Genomic DNA, 21,199 nt, shown 5'->3' with positions numbered 1-21,199 from the left:
AATTAAGCCAACTATATTCATAATTTAAAACACTACTATTTCATAGCAGCAGAGAAAAGATGGATTATTCAACAAATAGTATTAGAACAACTAGACAACTAGTTATGTCTTTCTTATAACAAGCCTGCACCCACATAAAAGGTACATTTTCTATATGAGATAAAATGGTAGTTATATTGGTGAATTTATATTGCACCAATATAAATTCCAGATAAATCAAGAAAACATGGGAGAGTTTCAAAATAGAATTCCAGGGTTAAGCAGGGACATAAGTAGGATTTTTTTAAAGTAATAAAAAGTATAACAAAAAATAGCATAAAAACAAAAAGGTATGCATGAGGAAAAAAAAATCACACTATCAACAGAGACAAAAAGATAAAAAGATAACCTGGGAAAAATATTTACAATACATTTCACAAACAAGAGCTATTTTTTTAGTCGAGAAAGAGCTTCTATAAATCAAAGTAAAAGGTCAACAATCAAGACAGAAAATGGGCCAGGATATGAGTGAATAGTTCCCAGGAAAGAAAAATTCAAAACAAATTAAAATTATGAGATTCCATTTTTCATATCTCAAATTGACAAATATCAATCTATCTGAAAACAGGTGTAGAAAATTATAAGCTGGCATTTCTTTGAAGATAAATTTGGTAATATTTATTGAATCAGTAATTCCTCTTCTACATAACCTAGTTATGGTCCTACATGTACAAATTTACATTACAGAGATATTCACTACTTTTTGAATTCTAAAACTTTTAAAATGCCACCAGTTCAGAGTAGATAAAGTTTTTGAGAGAATAAAAAGAAGAGACAAAGAGCTTTGCTTTAAAAGGAAGTAGAAAATGCAGGAGTAGCTTGAAGAAAATGTGTCAAGTAATGGTACTAAATTGGGAATTGGCAAACTAATGTTCACAGGTCAAATTCAGCCAGTTGCCTGTTTGTAAATAAACCTTTTGAATCCTTTCATTTTTGTATTCTCCTCAGTGGCTTTTGCACCACAAAGGAGTAGTTGCAATAGGGACAATCTTGCCAACAAAGCCTAAAATATTGACTATCTGGTCCTTACTAGAAAAAATTTGCCAACCCTGGTTTATACATCAGTGATTTTTAGTTCCCAAACCAACATCAACAGCATCACCTGGGAACTTGTTAGAAATGCAGATTCTCAGGCCCCACTCCAGACCAACTGAAACAGAAACTCAGCAATTTGTTTCAACCAGCCCTTTAGGTAATTCTGATAAGAACCCCTGGGTTAGGGAACAGTTCTAGCAGACAGGAAGAGATGAGGACCTATCTGACGTTTGTGTTCACAGATATAAAGGGCCTTGAGGAGATTTAATGGAAGCCTAATAAGTCTCAAGGATGCTATCAAAGAGGGCCTAAAGGAAAGTGAGGAAAATACTTTTGAAGGCTGAATTAAAGGAGGTCCTTGTTATATAGTAGTGGAAAGTTTGGCGAAACTATTACCTATAGTAATTTGGAAAATAAAATATACAATTGACCCTTAAACAACACAGGAATTAATAGTGCTGATCCCTGTGCAGTCAAAAATCTGCATTTAAGTTTGGATTCCCAAAAAACTTAACTATTAATAGCCTATTGTTGTCCAGAAGCCTCACCAATAATATAATCGATTAACACATACTTTTATATAAGTTTTATATACTTTAATAGAGGCCTGTCACATGAAGAGATTCCTGTATAAGGCCTTCCTTCCCTAAAATTAAAGGATCTCCTTTAATTCAGCCTTCAAAAGTATTTTCCTCACTTTCCTCTAAGCCCTCTTTGATAGTTTCCAGCACTGGTTTTCCTCTGGCATCTGGGACCCAAACCTTCACTCTGGCCTGCCACCTTTGCTGCACACTCCAGCCAGAGTCTGCAGTCTTTGTCTTTGCTGCAGGGCAGGAGTGCCTCTGCTGTAGATCGCCTCATCAACCCCCACCCTCCCTCTCATCCTGCCCTGCCCAGCCACTGCCATCTTTCTAATTTGCATATTCTCTCCTGATTGGCTGGTGGGCTTAGCAGAGTGATGGTTAATTTGCATGTTTCTCTTTTATTAGTGTAGATTCTTACAATAATGTAAACTAAAGCAAATGTTAAGGAAATCATAAAGAAAATATATTTATAGTTTACATCATCTGATGGTTATTTACTATTCATTAAGTGGCAGTGAATCATCATCAAAATCTTCATCCTCATCTTCACATTGAGCAGGCTAAGGAGGAGGAGAAAGAGAAAGCACTGGTCTTGCTGTCACAGGGATGGCAGAGGCAGAATATGTGGAGGAAGTGGAAAGGGAGACTGAAGAGGCAGGCACCTTCGATGAAACTTTACGGAAACACATCATAATCTGACTTTTTTGCTTTCTCCTTTCTCTAAAAATGTTTCTATATGGTACCAATTTTTCTTCTACCATTTGCTTTAGTTTTAGTGCCTGTATCATAGAAAGCTCCATGTCATAAAAGAAGTCAAAAGCTGTCATGAATAATCAGAACCCTTCTGCCAGATTGTCTAATGTCAACTCATTTTCTGGCACTGCTTCTTCTCTATAGCTTCTTCATCATATGGCACTGGTTCTGAAGCATTCATCTACATAAGTCATCTTCTATTAATTGCTCTGATGTGGTGCCTTTTACCTCTTGAATTTCTCCAAGATCCATATCTTAAAACCCATCACCCCGCCCCCTTTTGCCATATCCACAATTTCTTTCATGATTTTCTTCACTGGCTCTGTCATAAATCCTATGAAAAAGGGGTTCTTGTTGTCCAGGTTTTCTTATATAACTGAAAGACTGGCAGCTAATGTTTTTTTCTTTTCTCTTCAATTCTCCAGGGTTAGCAGCTTTATAGATAAGGGCAGTCCCGATCATAAATCTGACTGCATTTGCACAGAAAAATAGAGTTAGTCTATCCTTGCCTGAAGCCTGGTTCTCATTTCCCTTCCTTAACTAATAAATGTCCTTTGGCATTTTCCAGAATAGGGCACTTTTGTTTATATTAAAAACTTGTTCAGGCAGGTATCTTTCTCAATGATTTTCTTAATAACATCCAGAAATCCATTTGCTGCTTCTTGTTTGGCAGAAGCTATTTCTCCTGTTACCTTGACTTTTTTACACCAAATATCTTCCTAAAATTATCAAAACCTTCCTTTGCTGGCACTAAATTCTCCTTTATTTTGCTTTAAGTTTTCATATGATGAGTTAACATTTTTTGGAATTATATTACAGTCCATAGTTATGTCTTTCTTACAGCAGACCTGCACCCACATAAAAGGTACATTTTCTATATGAGATAAAACGGTAGTTATATTGGTGAATTTATATTGCACCAATATAAATTCCAGATAAATCAAGAAAATAGACAAGTAAAGAGCAATCATTCTCAAGAAACCATACCAATCTGTATCTGGACCTGATTTGGATGATGACATACTAGATTTTGAGCTGTTGTCAGGGATGTGAATTAGAGGTCTCTGAGGCAGAGATTAGTGTATTTTGCATGTTTTGGGTGTGGAAGGGATGTGAAGTATGTCAAGAGGGCAAATAATGGCAATAATATTGTCCAGAGATGGCCACAGCAATATTTCCCACCCCACGTTTTCTTCTACAATGTGACCTTGCCACCCCCTATTAATAAGTGGAGTCTCCTCCCTCACCACCATGTTCACCAAAACACTAGCTTTTAAATCCTGATTCACCAAGAAAGTCAACTATCTTGAGGTCTCCACACTGTAAGGAGGTCCAGGCAAGGTTAAGAGCCCCAGCTGAAATCTTAGTATCAACTATCAGTCATAAAAGTGAAGATACCTTCAATGATTCCAGTCCCCCACCTTCATATTACCCCCAGCCAACAAGTCTTCCCAACTAAGGTCCTAGACATTGTGGAGTAGAAACAAGCCATCATTGGTATGCCCTAACTGAATTACTGACCCATAATATCTGCGAGTGTAACAAAATAGTTATTTTACATTAGCAAGTTTTGGGGTAGTTATGTCATGAAGCAATAGCAACCAGACTACATACTGATGGAAATGATCTAGTAGAGAGAAAAAATGAGGATACAAGAAAAAGAGGGAGAGGTAGAATGGCAAAGTCTTTGGATGCAAACAGAGATGGATTCCTCTACTCAAGTAGATGGCAAAGCCTTAGATGTGGCACTGAGCAGTTTATTCACTGTGAAGGGGAAAGGGGCAGAGTAGAAGTACAGACACAGAATAAGGAAGGGGGAATATTGATGGTAAATTGTTATTTAAAATATAGAGGTATACACCAGAAGACACTGTTATGAAACTTATATACATTTTACTATAAGATTCTACCCTTTTAAAATGAAGTTTTTTAAAAAAAAGATTTATTCCATTCTTCATTATATAAATAAGGAAAATAGAAAACTCAATGATTACAGGTATGGCTCAAAATCATACACCACACTGACAGCAGAGTCTGCCCCTGATCCCAATTCCCAAATCATCACATTACTTTTCATATTACAAAAATATTGCCTAGTGACATTATATTTCATAGTCAGAATTTATTAAAAATAAAATATTTTAATAAGCAAAAGTGAATACCCTATCCCAAAGGGCTAATATATCAAAAAATAAGGCTGAAAGATGTCCTTGGGAAAATCAAAATTAGCATTCAAGCAAAACAAATAACCCATGGACTATCGCAACCTAGTCTACCTCTGTTAGCTATACCACATGGGCTTCAAAAACAGATAATGCTTTCAGTCTCCAAAACTGAATACTTCCAATCATGCTAACTTCAGTTTTAAGTTATCAAAAATTCCTCCTTTTATTTATTTAAATTTTTTCTTCAGCCAAGGTTATGCTTTTTATTGACTTTTTTTTTTTTTTTTTTTTTTTTTAAAGAGAGGGAGAGAGAGGAAGAAATGACATGAGAAAGAAACATTGATCAGTTGTCTCCCATTCATGCCCTTATTGGGGATCAAGATACAACCTGGGCCAGGACCGGTTTGGCTCAGTGGATAGAGTGTCGGCCTGCGGACTGAAAGGTCCCAGGTTCGATTCTGGTCAAGGGCATGTACCTTGGTTGTGGGTACATCCCCAGTAGGGGGTGTGCAAGAGGCAGCTGATCAATGATTCTCTCACATCAATGTTTCTAACTCTCTATCCCTCTCTTCCTCTCTGTGAAAAATCAATAAAAATATATTAAAAAAAAAAGATACAACCTGGGCATGTGCCCTGACTAGAAATCAAACGCATCACCTTTCATACAGATGACAGTCCAACAGAGCCAGCACACCAGCCACGGTAAATTCCTCTTCCTTTTAGAAATTCATCCATTAAAATTTTATTCAGATTTTACCAGTACAATAGCACCCAGAGATCACTTTCAAACCTATTGGGTCACTAAATGTCTAAAGATGATCACTGAATATCTACTTACTCAAATAATATAATGCAGGGCTAATGTCCATAAGGTATAGCAATACCTATGTAGTGTGAAATTGAAGGACACAGAAAAATGACAAACACTCTGTAGAAAATACCTCCCAATCTTTATTATGCCCAAAATTCTCATCAGTTCCAGTGATAAGAACTTTGGATAGAAGTCTCCACTGTTCAGCCAACTGTCAAATCCAAAGATCATCTATCATACTAGAAAGAACAAAATATTAATAGCAGTTATTTCTGCACTAGAGGCCTGGTGCATGAAATTCGTGCAAGGGGGGAAGGGTGTCCCTCATCCCAGCCTGCACTCTTTCCAATCTGGGACCCCCTGGTCCTATAGGGATCAGGCCTAAACGGGCAGTCAGACATCCCTCTCACCATCCAGCACTGCTGGCTCCCAACTGCTTGCCTGCTTGCCTTCCTGATTGCCCCTAACTGCTTCTGCCTCCCAGCCTGATCACCCCCTAACCACTCCCCTGCCAGCTTGATTGATGTCTGACTGCTCCCCTGCCAGCCTGTTTTCCCCTAACTGCCCTCCCCTGCAGGCCTGATCTCCCCCTCCCCCAACTGCTCTCCCCTACAGGCCTGGGTCTCCTCCGCAACTGCCCTTCCCTGAAGACCTAGTCACCCCAACTTTCCTCCTCTGCCAGCCTGATCACCCCTATCTGCCCTCCCCTGCAGGCTTAATCGCCTCCCAAGTGCCCCCCTTGCAGGGCTGGTCCCTTCCAACTGCCCTCCCATGTTGGCCATCTTTTTTTTTTTTTTTTTAATATATTTTATTGATTTTTTACAGAGAGGAAGGGAGGGAGATAGACAGCTAGAAACACCGATGAGAGAGAATCATCAACCAGCTGCCTCCTGCACACCCTCTACTGGGGATGTGCCCACAACCAATGTACATGCTCTTGACCGGAATCAAACCTGGGACCTTTCAGTCCACAGACCGATGCTCTATCCACTGAGCAAAACCGGTTTTAGACATGCTGGCCATCTTGTGTCCACATGGGTACAGCCATATTTGACTATATGGGGGCAACCATCTCGTGTGTTTGAGTGATGGTCAATTTGCATATTATTTTTTTGTTATTTGGATAGAGGCCTGGTACATTGGTGGGGGCCAGCTGGTTTGCCCTGAAGGGTGTCCTGGATCAGGGTGGGGGTTCTCTTGGGGTGTGGGGCCTGTGGTGTTTTGCAGCCTGGCAACCAAAGCAGAGGCCCTGGTATCTGGGATTTATTTATCATCTATAATTGAAACTTTGTAACCTAGAGCAGAGCCAAGCCTCCTGCTTGCTCGGTGGCTACAGCCTTTTTCTTGGGATTTATTTATCTTCTATAATTGAAACTTTGTAACTTTGAGCAGAGGCCAAGGCAGGCCAGGGTGTGTGGAAAGTTTGGCTTCCTCCATTGCTAGGGAAATCCAAGCCTCCTACTCACTATGTGGCTGCAGCCATCTTGGTTGTGTTAATTTGCCTACTTGTTCCTCATTGGCTGGTGGGCATGGCTTGTGGGTGTGGCAGAGGTACAGTCAATTTGCAAATTGTTCTTTTATTAGATAGGATAAGGAAACTATAAGCAATTTTCTTATTTATTTTGCTTTTCTAGATTTCATACCAGGTAAAATACTAGCACACATTTCTAAGACCTTTTTTCAGTTATGATTCTTCTCATTTATTGCCAATAATCAGCAACAATCAACATTTTTAATCATTCTCACCTTCTTAACCTACCCATCCCCTTACTTCTCATATTAACTGCTCCTCCTTTGTCTCCTTTGCCAGTTCTCTAATTACAGGCAATTCCCAAGGCTCAATTTTAGGTCTACTGTTCTTTTTCTGAGCATTACAATCCCAGCCTTAAATTTTTCTACCATGTTCTAGTTATATGTCCCACTGTCTATCTATTTGCACTTGACTATCCTACTGCCACCTCAAACTCAAATATACAAAATATAAACCGAGCTTATATCTGTATCTTCTCAACCATTTACTAATACTTCCACACCTATTTCTGTCCATTTTGCCATTAATAAAATTGTAGTTATTTCTTTGTCACTGACTGAGTAATTTTGGGACACACTTAAATCTCTCTGAGTCTCATATTCCTAATGCACAAAATGTATATATTGTGGCCCAGATGTCTTAGAGTTGCAACATTTCATTTCCTGTCATAGATCAAAATCTCAAAGTCATCTTTGATTACTCTTCTTCCTCTCTGCCTCCCCCAACCCCGCTCCACATCTTCCTTTTCTATACAATCCATAATGAAATCTTGTGTGACATCTCTCCAGTCTTACCCCAACTAAAGTGCAAATCCTCATTACTTTAGGCCTAGATTATTTTCCTACTCTATCACTTCTCACATATCACTTCAACACATACTATGCCTCGAATTGAAGCCTCTCTGATTTCCTAAAATACTTCTTTTAGCAAGCTCTTTCTCAATCCAAAATTTTATAATAAAAACTTCTCGGTTACCTAAAGAGCCAAGTACATTCTTTTCATCCCAGCTCTTAAAGGCATCCACAATCTAATTCCAACTTACATTTTCAACCAGATTTCTTACTACTCTCCACACAAATCTTCATTTCAATCAAGTTATTTTATGTAATGTTCTCTGAACATGTCATGCATATTTTGCCTTTACCTCCTATACAAGTTCCTTCCTTTTATGCAAAAACAAATCTTGTCTAGAGCCTTTTGTGAGCCTTTTTGCTCACTTGTGGCCTCAAATATCTATAACTTTCATTACTTATCTCCCCAATTACATTTTAAGTCCTTAGTGAAAGGAACCTATTTAATATTTTTCTAAAAGTCTTTTGGACATAGCAATGTACCTTTCACATTTTAAGTATTATTAAATGTTTGTTTGGTGACTGACTAAAGTTCTTTTTGAATACACAACATTTACTGAATGCCCCCATGTAGTTAGCACTCTGTGTGTACTTTTTTAAAAAAAATATTTTTTTATTGGCCCTAGCCAGTTTTCTCAGTAGATAGAGCATTGGCCTGTGGACTGAAGAGTCCCAGGTTCAATTCCAGTCAAGGGCACATGCCTGGGTTGCGGGCTCGGTCCCTAGTGGGGGTAGTGCAGAAGGCAGCTGATCAATTATTCTCTCTCATCATTGATGTTTCTACCTTTCTCTCCCCCAATGGGGATCGAGCCTGCAACCTGAGCATGTGCCCTGACCAATAAATAAACCTGAGACTTCTTGGCTCACAGGTCAACACTCAACCACTGAGCCACAATGATTGGGTTGTGAGTGTGCTGGTTTAATTCTAGGTACTGTTCATCAAAGTATACACTGTCAATTTTTAAAAATAAGATTAACTCTAGGGAAATAACTTACAAACAACCAAAGCATGGTACACAAGTAAACTATGCAAAAATAGAAACTATAGAAATACAGAGAAGGGTAAAAGCAATATTTAATGAAACAGTTTCACAAATAGGATAGAATTTTAACTGGAAGTACAATGATAATAATAGAATACCGTGTTTCCCGAAAATAAGACATCCTCCGAAAATAAGACCTAGCGCAAGGAAAGATAAGATATCCCCTGAAAATAAGACCTAGCGCAACTTTGGGAGAAAAAATTAATATACGACACTGTCTTATTTTCGGGGAAACAGGGTAATAGCAGTGGTAATAAATAATTATAATAATACCTAAAACTTAAGGTGTGCTTAATGTGCCAGGCACTGATCTTGAGGACTTTTCATATATTAACTCAATATTCACTACAAACCTAAGGAAAAAAATACTATAATTCTCCTCATTTTTCAGATGAGGAGACTGAAGCCTTGCTCAGTTATTCCACATCTAGTAAGCAGTGCAATAGGAAACAGAACTGGGCTTGGTGGGAAAAGTATGGAAAACAAGAATGAAGTTAAAAGGTGGAAAATAAGCACAGCTGCTATTAGAGTAAGAAGCAGGTTTGAAGTCAATAGCAGAGAATGCTTACAGAGGGTCTTTAGACAGAAGACTGAATAAATAGAGCAGGGAATAATGATAGAGTATCTTGAAAGCCAGAAAAAGGAACTTAAATTTAATAAGTATAAAGTGGGAAGCTAATGAAAATATGGGGCAAGAGAGTACCAACAATAAGGCATAATAGAGTGATATTTTTATTTTTTGTTAATTCTCATCAGAGTATATTTTTTCTTTTTTTTCTTTTTCTTTTTTTTTTTTTTTTTTTTTCTTTTTAGAGAGAGAGAAAGAATGGAAGGGAGGGGGAGAGACAGAGAGAGAGAAACATCGATGTGAAAGAGACACACATCGACTGGTTGCCATCTGCACAAACCCGGACCAGGACTGGGGATCAAGCCTGTAACTGAAGTGCATAGCCTTGACTGGAATTGAACCTGGCACTCTTCAGTCCAAAGGTGGACGCTCTAACCACTGAGCGACTGGCTAGAGCTAAAGTGACATCTTTAAAAATATATATTTTATTGATTTTTTTTACAGAGAGAAATAGAGAGGGACAGGGAGTTAGAAACATGGATGAGAGAGAAACATCCATCAGTTGCCTCTTGCACACCCCTTACAAGGGATGTGCCCGCAACCAAGGTACATGCCCTTGACCGGAATTGAACCTGGGACCTTTCAGTCCGCAGGCCAATACTCTAGCTACTGAGCCAAACCGGTTTCGGCGACATTTTTATTAAAGATAACTAGAAGGAAGAGATGCTGGATTCTGAAAGGTTGCTATGACTTTCAGTATTTTAGGCTGAGGAAATGAGTCCTGGGATTTAGGTGGTAAAATGAGGGAAGCAGAGACAGAGGGACAAAATAAACATGGACAGGAAATGGTGGATGGGTTAATATGAAAGAGACAGTTTTAAAATGATCCCTAATTTAAATCCTAAATAACCAGGAGAGAAGGACATTACAAAGGGATATAAAATAATGATTTTCATTTGAGGAATGTTGAGTATGAGGAGATGATCAAATATACTAGAAAACCAATACTATGACTAGAATGGCAAATGGGCAACAAGATTAGTTTTAAAATGAAAGAAATGAGCAGAAGCTATGAAGATACTGAATAGGAAAGGAACTATATTAAGCCATAACCAGCTGGTAACAGCCTTGTATCAACAATTGTATCAATAGTTTTGGTGGAGAGGGGATCCATTAGTGACCAACATTTTAAAAATGCAGTTTTTCCATTAACTAAACATTTTTTAAATCATAAAAGCCAACCAAAAGATAAGGCAGAGGTTCTCAAACTTTCTCCATTTAGGGAGTACTCAGTCTTAGTCATTTTTTTTGTAGGAACCCTAGGCCAAAAGAAATGCTTAAGCAGGTAGGTACTAGGTTCAAACCATTTAAGTATTAATGTCCTTAAAACTTAGGGCTTGTTGGGCACTGTACAATTTCTCAAATCTTGGAATTAAATTGGATATCACATTCTCCTTGCCTATATCATTAATTTTCATGCAGTATTTGTTTTTTATCACAGCCATCTCTAAAAACACAGCTTTGTAAAGACATGACATTGTAGAAAGGAATGTATCAATTTAATGTTGAAACCATGAACTACCTCAAACAAGCCTGAGTTCACTGGTACTGAGGCACCTCACTCAGCACACAATTTGGGAACTGGGAGTACAGGGAAGGGGCCTAAAAAGAGACCCAAAAAATGCAATGTGGGAGGAGCAAAAGAAAAGTCTTAGCATAATTAACCACAAGAGGGCAGCACAATAGTTGGTAGGGACAGCACAATGTGGGAGGGGGGTGTCAGGGAGATAAGTACAATCTTTCCATAAAAAGACTCTAAAGTCCCTTAACCATTTAAAGACCCAAAAAGTCCTTTTTGTCCTTATACTAAAGAGGAAGAAATACTGGTCACTGGCAGATCACCTTATGCAGAGTCATTCTGTCCTTGTCTGAGTCTCCTTGGCCTGCCCAGCCATGATAGCAGCCAAGACTTTTATAGTTACCAAGCAATGTACTACTTTGCATGCATCATCTTATTCAACCATAAGAAAATTGAGGCTCAATTGAGATTTTAAATAATAAGCAGGATTCACCCCAGACCTGACTTCAAAGCCAAAGCGGTTTCCTATTCTGCCACAAAGCATCCCATCTTTCAGCAATACAGCCAGGTGAAGGAAGGGAAAAGATATCAGTTCCCATCCCATACTTAGGACATCTGTTTCAAATTAAACAATGGTCCTTACATATCCCCCCTTCTATTCCTTAAATGGCCTCTAAAAAACAACAACAAAAACCCACTATAAACTCCAAACACAGGTCATTCAACTAGAGCAAAAACAAGTATTATATGCTCATATAGTGGGTCTTTCCTATACAGGTGAATACACGTACTACGAAAACAAGTGTTGAATACATCCAGTTTGCAGATATGTTTGTTATACACTAACACATATGCACATATACAAGCAAATGATTCTTGCACTTCGAGTGGTAAAGAGGTGAAGAGGGTGGGGAGAGGGAGACCAAAGGTTGATTATCCATCTTCAAATCTGCTGGGTGTGTGATATGAGAACATCTGCAGTAGCCCAACAACTCAGTAATACAAATCTATTATGAAACCAAAAGCACCTCTCTTATTCCCACTTCTTGTTTCCTCCTCCACATTTCTCCTTCCCACTATGCATGACACACCTTGGCTGCTTCATTCAGAAAAAACAACACAAACAAAAAACAAAAACAAAAAACAAAAAAAAAAACACACACACACAGGAGTTTCTCCTGTCAGATTAATAACCACCGGAAAGCAAACTGGGTAAATTCAACCGACACAGCAAACTTAGGCAGATAAAACCATCCAGGAAGCACTCAATGTGGCAGCAGAAACCCCAGCAAGAACGGCTAACGTGTTCTCTCCATAGGTATCTCTTAGCGCTAGAAAATGAAGACTCTGGCTGCTTGAAGAGAAGAGAGTAACTGACAATGTTGCAATGTTGTTGTTTTTCTGCAAAGCCACGTTATATATATAAGTCAGCAGAGAAAGAAACAATGAATGTTTCTTAAAGGATCCCAGAACAACAACAAACACGCCCCCTCCCCTCCCCCCAACATACCCTCCCGGGCCAAAAAGTTCAGCTCTACAATTTTCAGGGGAGTAAGGAGCCACGAGTCCTGCCACCCGCTCCCCACCTTCCTACACTCCCACTCGGCGGCTGGCGATACCCTCGCCTTCCCAGCAGCCAAGATCCCTTTACCCACCTTGGCGGGGAGGGGAGGAAGGGCCTCTTGTTCTGCAGAAGGAAAACAGTTCACATCTTGTTCCCTTGCCCGCTTCTGAAACCTAAAGAAGAAGAAGAAGAAGAAGAAGAAGAAGAAGAAGAAGAAGAAGAAGTTACTAGCGCAGAAATCCAGAGGAAATACTCGTTCTTCTCTAGGCTGCTTGGGCGTCTAAGAAGATCTGAAAGAGGATAAAAAAATAAAGGGTGGGCGGTGGGGGATCGGGCGCACACATGGGTGCAAACAGCAACAGCAAAAACACTCGGTCGTTTCCCCGCCGAGAGGAAGCTTTTCCTTTGCTGTCAAGTTGGCTGCCACAAGCAGCGGAGAGAGCGGGGACCGGGCGGGTGGGGAGGGCGGCGGAGAGCCGAGGGCAGGAACACCCACCCGCGGCACGGACCGGGCGGTGAGGACGCGCCCCCAGACCCCAGGCTGCTCCTACCGGGCGCCTGCGGCCGGCCACGGTCTGCGAAGCCCCCGGAGCGGGCACGGGTTCGGGTCCGAGCATCCGCCAGGCTAGGACCTCCGATCCCTCCCGCGTGGCTGCGGCTCCCACTCACATCCCTCGGCGGCGGCAGCGGCGAGGACCCGGCCTCCCTCTCTCCCTGGACTGCGGGCACAGGCTCTCCTCCCAGAAGCGCCTCCAAGTCCGGGCCCCACGACAGAGCAGCTGAAGAGGAGGCGGCGGCGGCGGCGGCGCGAACTCCGGAGCCAGCGGTTCGCCTGCCCAGCGGTCAGCGCCCCGGGAGGCCGTTAGCTGCAGGCGCGGCTGCCCCCTCGGGCTCCTCGGCTTCTATTTCCTCCACCCACGCCACTCCGCTTCGGCCTCCGGCAGCCGGGAAGCTCGTCACCGCCGCCGCCGCCGCCGCCGTCGTCTCCACCCTCTCCCGGGGCCGCGCAGAGTCTTCAGAACCGCGGGCGACACTGGGATTCAGGGCCTTCTTCGGTCAGGGCGGCCGCCGACTCGCCGCGGTCTGAGGCCAGGCCGGGCCGGAGCCGGGCGGGGGCGGGGGCGCGCGCCCGCACTGCGCGTGCGCCGCTCCCGGGGGGCCGAGCGGCTCCGGATGCGCGCGCCGCGGGGCCGACAGGGGCGAGCCTCGCGGGACCGTGGCTTCCCGTGAGGCGCGCGCGCGTGCGCGCGCGGAGATTCCGGGGGAGGCCCCTGGGCCCGAGCGGGCGGAGAGGCTGAGCTGGCGGTGGCGGCTCGCGGGGACGGCCCTCCCCGAGATAGGCGTGTGTGTGTGTGTGTGTGTGTGTGTGTGTGTGTGTGTGTGTGTGTGTGTCCGCCACCCGCAGTGGAGGCGGCTGGGAATGAGTCAGCGGGACGGGAAGGCGCCCTCTGCGCGCAGCCCCGCACCGCACAGACTTTCCCCGCCCGCGCACGGTTGCTTTTTTCCTTCTGCCTCAGCTTCCACGTTCCGAGTGCTGCAAACCTGTACTTCCCAGGCTTGGCCTCTGGACCGAGGAGAAGTAGTGCCGGGGAGGGGGGGTTGGCGCTGCGTGCTCAGCCTGGCCGTGTCTTCTCCCCAGTGCAATCCCAAGGGCCTGGCCCCCAATTCGTCACCTCCTGCTGGGAAGCAGGGCGGGTGGCAGGGTGCTCCCAGCTGCCTGCAGATTGACCGCGAGGCCTGGGCGATTGAGGAGGAACAACTTCCACCATCCCAAAGAGCTTCATTCATCCATTCAACACATATTTACAGAGCACCTACTAGGTTCCTCCTCCCCGCCCCCCCAGGATGCTATGTGAATACTAATTAACTGCATATTCCTTGTGTGCTGGAGCTAGTATTCTGATACAGTGACTGCTGAGTGAAATGAGCCAGTCAATGAAAGAGAAACACCACATGACCTCACTTATTTATGGATAATAAAGAACATTATAAACTGATGAACCAAAAGATAGATATAGAGACAGTAAAGCAACAAGCAGACTCAAATTTACAGCAGGGAGGGTAGGGAGATCTGGGGAAGATATGAGATCAACGGAAGGACTTGTATACATGTATATAAGTACAACCAATGGACACAAAACTCTGGGGAGGGAGGGCATGCATGGGGGGAGAGGCACAAGGGTATATGTACACAGATAATAATTTAAAAAAATTTCAATTGCCTTAAATGTATAATGTGCAAGTGTATAATTGCCACTAAAAAAAAATAATAATAATACTGAAAAGTGAAGGAGTAGAAAGTGAACAGTCGGTGTGCTATTGCAGTTAGGCGCCCTCCCAGAGTAACTGACATTTCAGCAGAGATCAGAGGCATGAGAATGGACCAGTCCTGTGATTACCTTGGGAAAGCGTTTCAGGCAGAAGGGCTGGCAAAGAGGCAAAGACCCCCAGAAGGGAATGTGCTTGGCAAGCAAGGACCAGGAAAGAGGTCACTGTGGCTGGAGGACAGTGAAGGAGGGGGCAGTGGTAAGAGGTGAGGCAAAGAAGTAGCCTTTAAGCAACTGAGTAGGGCCTTTTTCACTTATTATTAGCCCTTTTTCTGTCAAGCTGAAGGAATTGATGCATTTATAGCTCCTGTTTCTCCATACGCAAATGATGTTGCCATTCAGGTTTGGCTTGTATTAAATGGTTTCTTTAAATAAACCTCACCACAGCAACTCCTGCATTACTTTTTACATAAGACCCATTGTAAAAGGTCTTTGAGCAAATGATAGCAGGATAGAAAATAACTTGAATTCAAACTGACTTCTTTAAGTAAATAATGAACGAAGGTCCTGTTTTCTCATAAGAGAAAGAGATTATAGGGCAGGGGTCTTCAAACTACGGCACGCGGGCCACATGCAGCCCCCAGGGGAGTCTGATCCTGCCCGCCAGGTTTTTTGGGCAGTGAGCGCAGCCAAGGTGTTACAGTAGGAATTAGTAGTTCATATAGTCCGGCCCTCCAGCTCTCTGAGGGACTGTGATCTGGCCCCACTTTAAAAAGTTTGAGGACCCCTGTGGGAATTGCATTCCTATAGTGTAATATTGTGATGTTACAATATTTGGTGTTTATCGTTCACAGCTCCGCAAACCCTTGGAATTTCCTAAGTGTTGAGAGTGATCAAGGTGTCTTTTGTTATATTAATAAGGTGACTTTTGGACCTCACCCAAGAGAACCAAACAAATGATTAAAGGTAACTTTGAGTCCCATCTATCCCATTTTGGGATAAGGGAAAGGAGCTGGAAATTAAATTCAAGGGCCAGTGGTCAATGTCTCAGTCAATCATGACTGTGTAAGGAAGCCTCCATAAAAACCCAGGAAGACAGCTTTTCCTTCTTCAGAGACCTCTCGTGCTGGAGAACCATACTACCTCCATGTGAGTGCCGCCTTGTAGGTGCGCAAGAGCTCCTTTGTTTAGGACTTTGCCCTAGGTGTCTCTTCATCTGGTCGTAGTCTTTAATATCCTTTTCTAATAAACTGATAACCTAGTCAGTAAAATGTTTCTCTGAGTTCTGTGAGCCATTCTAGCAAATAAATCAGCCCAAGGAGGGGGTTGTGGGAATCTCTGATATATAGCCAATCAATCAGCAGTCTAGGTAACAACTTGAACATGAGATTAGCATTCTAAATTGGATGGCTCTTTGGAACCTCCAATCTATAATCAGTTGATCAGAGATACAAATAAGAGCCTGGGCTTGCTGTTGGCATGTAAAATATGTGTGTGACCCTATTCGGTTTGGCGCAGTGTATAGAGCATCTCTTGGCCTGTGGACTCAAGGGTCCCAGGTTCGATTCCAGTCAGTGGCATGCAGCTGATTGATGTTTCTCTCTCATCGATGTTTCTAACTCTCCCTCTCCCTTCCTCTCTGTAAAAAAATCAATAAAATATATTTTAAAAAATAAAGAAAGAAATGAAGTGTGGATGTCAAACCAAGATGGCAGCATAGGTAAGCACCTGAATTTGCTGCCTCGCCCAACCACTTCAAAACTACAACTAAAAGACAAAACAGATATCATCCAGAACCACGTGAAGGTTGGCTGAGTGGAATTTATACAACTAGAAGGAAAGAGAAAGGAGCACTGAGACTGGGAGGAGGTGCAGAGGTGCAGAAATGAAGTGTGGAGGTACAGAGGTGTGGGCAGAAAAAGGGCTGGCAACAGGATACACTGTTGCGTATCTTTTTTAGTCGGGAGGGAGATACAAGCCCCTCAGGGAGACTCAGGGGACCCAGAATCATAGGAAGAGAAACTGAACTGTCTGGTATCAGGCCGGAACATGGGGGCGTTTTTCTCTCAGACGTGTTTACAGTGATCATTGTTCCTGCATGGTGCCACAGGACGCAGAGACCCAGGGGCTTCTTCGGGGCAGGGCTGATGGTCAGCCATTGCTGTTTGCTCTGTCCAAATGATTCCCTGAAACCCCAGCCCACCCAGTTTACAACCCCACCCAAGCTGTGCACAGAGGCTTTTGCATATGAATTACCTTGTTTTTTGCAATCTAAAACCTAACAAACTGCATCTGGGTCAGAGAGCCCCAGAGCTTCCAAAAGAAGGCCCAAGGCTGGACAGCAGCTTGCATTGCTTCACAGCTAGGCCTCATCTGGGCACCTCCAAACCCCAAACAAAGAAAAGGAATCTGAAGATCTCTTTGTAGCTCCTGCTGGGTGGCCTCAGGCAGTGGCTGACTTTGCACCTCCTTGGAGATCCAAGAGCCAGTGTATCTATCCAGTGATCAGAGTGAGACCACCCAGATTACAACTCTTCACATCCATAAGAGACACACTCAGGGCAGATTCAGTGAGTGCCAATGCTGCACTGAAGCAAGTCTTGTCCCATAAGGGTGTCTCCAGCACAGCAGTCCTCCCATTGTAGACACAACTGATCCTCATAGGCCTGGAAGTCAATTCCTCCCAATGATACCAACAATCAAGGCCTAACTACAACAAGACTGAGCACACAGCCCACTAAGGGGTGCACCAAGAGTGTTCTCCTCAGATAATTAGGGAGGCTGAGCCATTGGGCCCTATAGGACACCTAGCACACAAAGCCACTTTATCAACACAGGGAAGCAGCCAAAATGCGGAGACAAAGAAACAGGTCACAAATGAAATAAATGGAGGAAAGCAAACTACTGGATATAGAGTTCAAAACCACGGTTATAAGGTTACTCAAGAATCTTCTAGAAATCTTTGAGAAATGTAGTGAGACCCTCAAGGATATGAAAAAGGACCAATCAGAAATTAAGCATACACTGACTGAAATAAAGAATAATATACAGCTGAAACTGGTTTGGCTCAGTGGTAGAGCGTCGGTCTGCGGACTGAAAGGTCCCGGGTTCGATTCCGATCAAGGGCATGTACGTTGGTTGCGGGCACATCCCCAGTAGGGGGTGTGCAAGAGGCAGCTGGTCGATGTTTCTCTCTCATCGACGTTTTTAGCTCTTTAGCTCTCTCCCTTCCTCTCTGTAAAAAAATCAATAAAATATATTTTTTTAAAAAAGAATAATATACAGAGATCCAACAGCAGACTAGAAGATCCTAAGAATCAAGCCAAAGATTTGAAATACAAAGAAGCAAAAAACACTCAACTGGAAAGGCAAAAAGAAAAAAGAATCCAAAAATATGAAGATAAGGAGCCTCTGGGACACCTTCAAACATACCAACATCCAAATTATAGGGGTGCCAGAAGAAGAGAGAGAGCAAGATACTGAAAACCTATTTGAAGTTCATGTTCTTTACTGATTTCAGAAAGGAAGGGAAAAGGAGAGATAGAAACCTCAATGATGACAGAAAACCACTGATCAAGCCCATAACTCAGGCATGTGCCCCGACCGGAACTGAACACAGGACCCTTCAGTCCACAGTTCGACACTCTATCCACTAGAACACAGGCCCACACAAAAGAAGATAAAGTGCTGAAAGTGGCTTTAATGTCAGGGTTTAAAAAATGAAAAGTATCTCAGCTGTGGAAAAAAAACATTGTCTTTTCTGAGAAAAAAAAAATAGTCTGTTTTAAAACTCTGGAACAGTGCAGATACATTCATTGTAGATAAGTGATGTTTCTGTATTTTGCAATGATGTATTTATTCAACCAAGCATGGTATCTGTTACTGTACACTGTTTGCAAGAAAAAGCCATTTGGCAGTAGTGAATATGAATTAAGGGTTTCTTGTGGGGAAATGAATTACTTCTTATATTAGAGATTTGGATATGGAAGACATGTGGACAAGGAAAATATATATTCATAGGCTTATCCAGTTGAGAGATCAATATACCTGTGCAGTGCAATGAAATTACTTGCTTAGAGTCTGAAGGACTTTAAGCTAATACTGACCTGGAATATTTAGCTCTTTTCATTTGTAGAGAATTTTTTAGCTCTTTATGTGATCCCTAGTAGCTAGAAATTTTCTCCCAGGGCAAACATTTTTAGAAAGTTTGCCCTATCCTATATAATAAAACCCTAATATGCAAATCAACCAAACAGCAGAATGGTCACTATGATACGCACTGACCACCAGGGGGCAGATGCTCAATGCAGGAGCTTCCCCCTGGTGGTCAAGTGCACCTTCATAAGGGGAGCACCACTCAGCCAGAAGCAGAGCTCACAGTTGGCAAGTGCAGCAGTGGTGTCGGGAGCCTCTCCTGACTCTGTGGCCGTACTAAGGACCCCTCAGGAGATGTCCAACTGCCAACTTAGGCCTATGGACATCCCCCGATGGGTTCCAGACTGTGAGAGGGTGCAGGCCAGGTTGAGGGAACCCCCCACTCCAGTGTATGAAGGTTGCACACCAGGCCTCTAGTTCTTTGATAAAGACAAAAGAGTATACAAAAAAATAGACCAAGTCTTTCACAACTTCCTCTTACACAATATGGAAAAACAAGAAATGTGGGTTGAATGATAACACATTTAGATTAAAAACTGATTGTATGGCCCATTTCTAAAAATAAAAATTAGCAGGTGACTAATTAATTGTCAACTATGGGGAAGTATGTAATGTATGCAGCAAAATTCTGTCCTTCCACTGCAGTAGAACCTGGTTCTTCACTCCCAAACCCATGCCTGCCAAAAAACTGTGACCAGCCTGGCCAAGTGGCTCAGTTGGTTGGAGTGTCATCCCATATACCAAAAAGGTACAGGTTCGATTCCTAATCAGGACACATGCCTAGGTTTCGGGTGTTCAGTCCCTAGCCAGAGTGTATACAGGAAGCAAGCAATCCATGTTTCTCTCTCTCATCAATGTTTCTCTCTGTGTGTCCCTTTCCTTCTCTCTCTCATCTCTATCTCTATTTCTATCTCTCCCTTCCCTTCTCTTTAAAATTAATAAATATATCCTCAGGTGATTTAAACACACACACACACACACACACACACACACACACACGTAACCTGTGATCATATGTGTGAGCCAGAACGTTGGCTTCTATCTCTTTTGAAAGTTCTTAGGTAGATTTAGCTTAAGTGCCCATCAGCAGATGAATGGATTTAAAAAAAAACTGTGGTACATCTACACGATGGAATACTATGCTGCTATAAAAAAAGATGGAACTCTTACCATTTACAACAGCATGGATGGGCCTAGAGAGCATTATGCTAAATGAGATAAGCCAGTTGGAGAATGATAAATATCACATGATCTCACTCACTTGCAGAATATAATGAACAACATAAACTGATGAACAAAAATAGAGCCAGAGGGAAAAACAATATTTTAGAACATAATAAAAATAATCCTGTCATTTGCAGATTTTTAATATCTCCTACAACTTTTGTGATATTATATTATTTTAGTACAGTTTGGGTAATATATTATATTTAAAATATTTTATTGAGATATTAATGTTTATTGCATATAAATGGATAATTATTTTGTATCTACAATCTGGTAACAGATTTATTTTGTATATTGTGAAAAAGAAAAACAAATTTTTTAAAAAAGAAAGTTCATAGGTAGTTTTGATAAAAAGCCAAGGTTGAAAACCCATGGCAAAGGATTCAAGAACTTAAGCTTGAGAGTCTGGCCCACCCAGGTTTGAATCACAACTTTTACTAAGGAAGTCATTTAGATTTCCTAAACTTCCATTTTCTCATAAGTATAATGGGGATAATACTATCTTCCTTGAAGAGTTGTTTTGAAGATTAGATGAAAAAGTATTTTTAAACTTTTAGCACAGCCAAATGTGCCTGTCTATTATGGTTATTGTAAGGATAATTTACAGATATCACCAAGCTGGGAGGTATAAGAAATGTGTTGAATTTTGTTTATAATCTTGAAGTATTTGTCACAATTTATTGCATTACACATAACTGAGTGGGCTGGCATGATTCTAGGGCTGAGTTTTTTGTTGTTGTTGTTTTGTTTTTAATATATTTTATTGATTTTTCTTACAGAGAGGCAGGGAGAGAGATAGAGAGCTAGAAACGTCAATGAGAGAGAAACATCCATCAGCTGCCTCCTGCACACACCCCACTGGTGTGTGCATGCCCTTGTACATGCCCTTGTACATGCCCTTGACCAGAATCGAACCAATGTACATGCCCTTGACCAGAATCAAACCTGGGACCCTTCAGTCCGCAGACCGATGCTCTATCCACTGAGCCAAACCGGCTAGGGCTCTAGGGCTGAGTTTTAATAGAGA

The 21,199-nt window shown here is 42.1% G+C and overlaps 1 protein-coding gene across 4 annotated transcripts in view; it reads right to left on the bottom strand.

The window, feature by feature from the left end:
- Window positions 1-21,199, bottom strand: part of JAK2 (Janus kinase 2) — a 110,999-nt gene that overhangs the window by 66,730 nt on the left and 23,070 nt on the right. The window contains exons 1-2 of one of the 4 annotated variants that reach the window (XM_084899480.1): window positions 13,075-13,702; window positions 12,615-12,696 (exon numbers count right to left, since the gene is read on the bottom strand). In XM_084899480.1, the coding sequence (XP_084755606.1) occupies window positions 12,615-12,696; window positions 13,075-13,140 (148 nt within the window). In that variant the 5' untranslated portion in view covers window positions 13,141-13,702. Of the gene's footprint in view, window positions 1-12,614; window positions 12,697-13,074; window positions 13,703-21,199 lie in introns of those variants that run through there. The other 3 variants (XM_084899481.1, XM_084899482.1, XM_084899483.1) reach the window with 3 other exon arrangements.

This window comes from Pipistrellus hanaki (genome assembly GCF_964339955.1).
Source record: "Pipistrellus hanaki genome assembly, chromosome: 11".
NCBI lineage: Eukaryota > Metazoa > Chordata > Mammalia > Chiroptera > Vespertilionidae > Pipistrellus > Pipistrellus hanaki.
This window is presented reverse-complemented; position numbering and strand designations above follow the sequence as displayed.